The sequence below is a fragment of the Centroberyx affinis genome, unplaced genomic scaffold (assembly GCF_046629955.1).
Source record: "Centroberyx affinis isolate AG114_WGS23_722 - 3 ecotype Tasmania unplaced genomic scaffold, CSIRO-AGI_Caff_v1 ptg005590l_1, whole genome shotgun sequence".
NCBI classification, from domain to species: domain Eukaryota; kingdom Metazoa; phylum Chordata; class Actinopteri; order Beryciformes; family Berycidae; genus Centroberyx; species Centroberyx affinis.
In genome coordinates, this window is record NW_027282813.1 from 1 (window position 1) to 2,037 (window position 2,037).

General features: G+C 42.4%; 1 protein-coding gene across 1 annotated transcript; it reads right to left on the reverse strand.

The window, feature by feature from the left end:
- Nucleotides 1-134: 134 nt before the first annotated feature.
- On the reverse strand, nucleotides 135-266 carry LOC139667524 (uncharacterized; the record flags this gene model as incomplete). Its single annotated transcript, XM_071547009.1, has 1 exon — nucleotides 135-266. A coding segment is annotated over exon 1 (132 nt), but the record flags the coding sequence as incomplete, so codon positions are not given.
- Nucleotides 267-2,037: the final 1,771 nt, after the last annotated feature.

The following is a 2,037-nucleotide window of genomic DNA, read 5'->3' on the forward strand; positions in this document are numbered from 1 at the left end:
ATGATATCATAAATAGTCTGAGCAGCAGTACTCAGGGCCATAATTCAACCAGCGTCACAGTCTGTTAAAGGATAAAGCGGCAAACGGAGATGGGGCGAGCGCAAACCGCCGGCGCGCCCCCCCCCCCGTCACACCTCCGTCTCCTGATCCCTCCGTCGTTCCACTTGCTCGCCTTCCGCTTCCTCCGTCACCTCCTTTTTCTTCTTCTTCTTCCGCCTGCGGCAGAAGCCGTTCAGGCCGCAGAAGCAGGCGAAGGTGAAGGGCATGGCCTATCTGACGCGCCGCATCCACGTGCACCTGCGGAGGGAGAGGGAGGAAATGGGGGGGGGGGGGGGGGGGAGGTAGAGAGAGGGAGGGAGGAGGCGTTAAAACATGTCTCCCTCATCTGGTAATCTGCCAGTCAAGATATCACAGTGCAAGGAGTCGTCTCCGAGAAGTCTTTTGAACGCACAAGCGGATATCTGAAATCAAAGAAAAAGAAAGGAAACTTTATTCTTTTGTGCATATCAAGCCACGATGAGTTTTCTGATTAGACTGCTTAGGCAGTTAAAGTTTAAGATGAAGAGATTTCCCCTTGCATAATTAGGCTACATTGTTTCACTTTTACAGTTAAAATTATTTTTTTTAAATAAATATATTAAGTGCAGTTGCCATGCCACACCATTTGGTGGAGGCTTGTATCCATAACGCCTTATAGGCTACCTTGAGTGCATCCATCTTTAGCACTGACCTTATTCACACGCCGGCCATTTTGAACACTCGGGGTGGGAAACACTACCCAGAAGATTGGCATATAGCTAGCATTACTTCAACACAGTGATGACTTAAGATAAACGGTAACACTTTACAATAAGGGTACATTAATTAAGGGTTAGTTAATGCTTAATAAGCATTAACTAACCCTTAATTAACAGTTAACTAATGTGTCTGGTAATCATTTACTAAGCATGTTCATGTTAACTAAGGTATTACTTTATACACTATTTAATAGTAATCTTTATAAACTATTAAATAATGTATAAATTAGTAGGCTACCTTAGTTAACATGAACACCATTAGTAAATTACACATTAGTTAACTGTTAATTAAGGGTTAGTTAATGCTTATTAAGCATTAACTAACCCTTATTAAGCATTAACTAACCCTTAACTTAGTGTACCTTTATTGTAAAGTGTTACCAGATAAACAGTTATCAATATAATATAGCTAGCAATTGGGAACAACAACAACTGCTTGAATTTAGCAGAGAAGTTAGCTAGCTTACTAGCTAGTTAGTAGCTAACTAGCTACTTCTGCTAGATTCTAGTAGCTAGCAAATATATTAAAATGTGAACCTATATCCTTCAGATTCATTCGTTTCTAACATGCTTTTCACTGGTTAATCTGTGAAATGATTCATGTCTGTATGAAGTGCATCTTTGTTGCCCAGCCAGCCCAGCCCAACTTCTTTCAGGTAGAGTTTCCCACCCCGAGTGTGATGTAAATTCAAAATGGATGCTGTGGGACTAAGGTCTACTGGAGGCCCCAGTAGGAATGGAACCCCAGGAAACTGCTGTCATATCGGTGGCTTCAAATCTCACACTCAGATTTACCACCATCTATTTCACCTGTACCCCCTAAAAAATTGATATAATACCGCAGGAGGCTCGAGTCAAGGATGTAGCAGACAGCTCGATATAATCCTCTAGACTGTGTGTGTGTGTGTGTGTGTGTTCATGCACGTTTTTGCAGTGCTTTCAGTGAGAATCTCAGTGCAGAGAAAGTTACTGAGGGTCAATCGATAGGTCAGCCTGGACTTTTGCTAATAAACACACACACACACTGCAGGAAAGATTGGCATGGCAGCCTATTGAGCCCTGCCACTCAGGGAGGAGGAAAACATATTGTTCATTACATTTCTTCTCATATTTTTCTTCACATGAACATCTAAAGGATAGCATTTGCACTTCAGTTACTCTCTTTCTCTCTCTCACGCGCACACACACACACACACACACAGCCAAAAGTAGTCTTGGCTCACTGAAGAAACTCCCAACG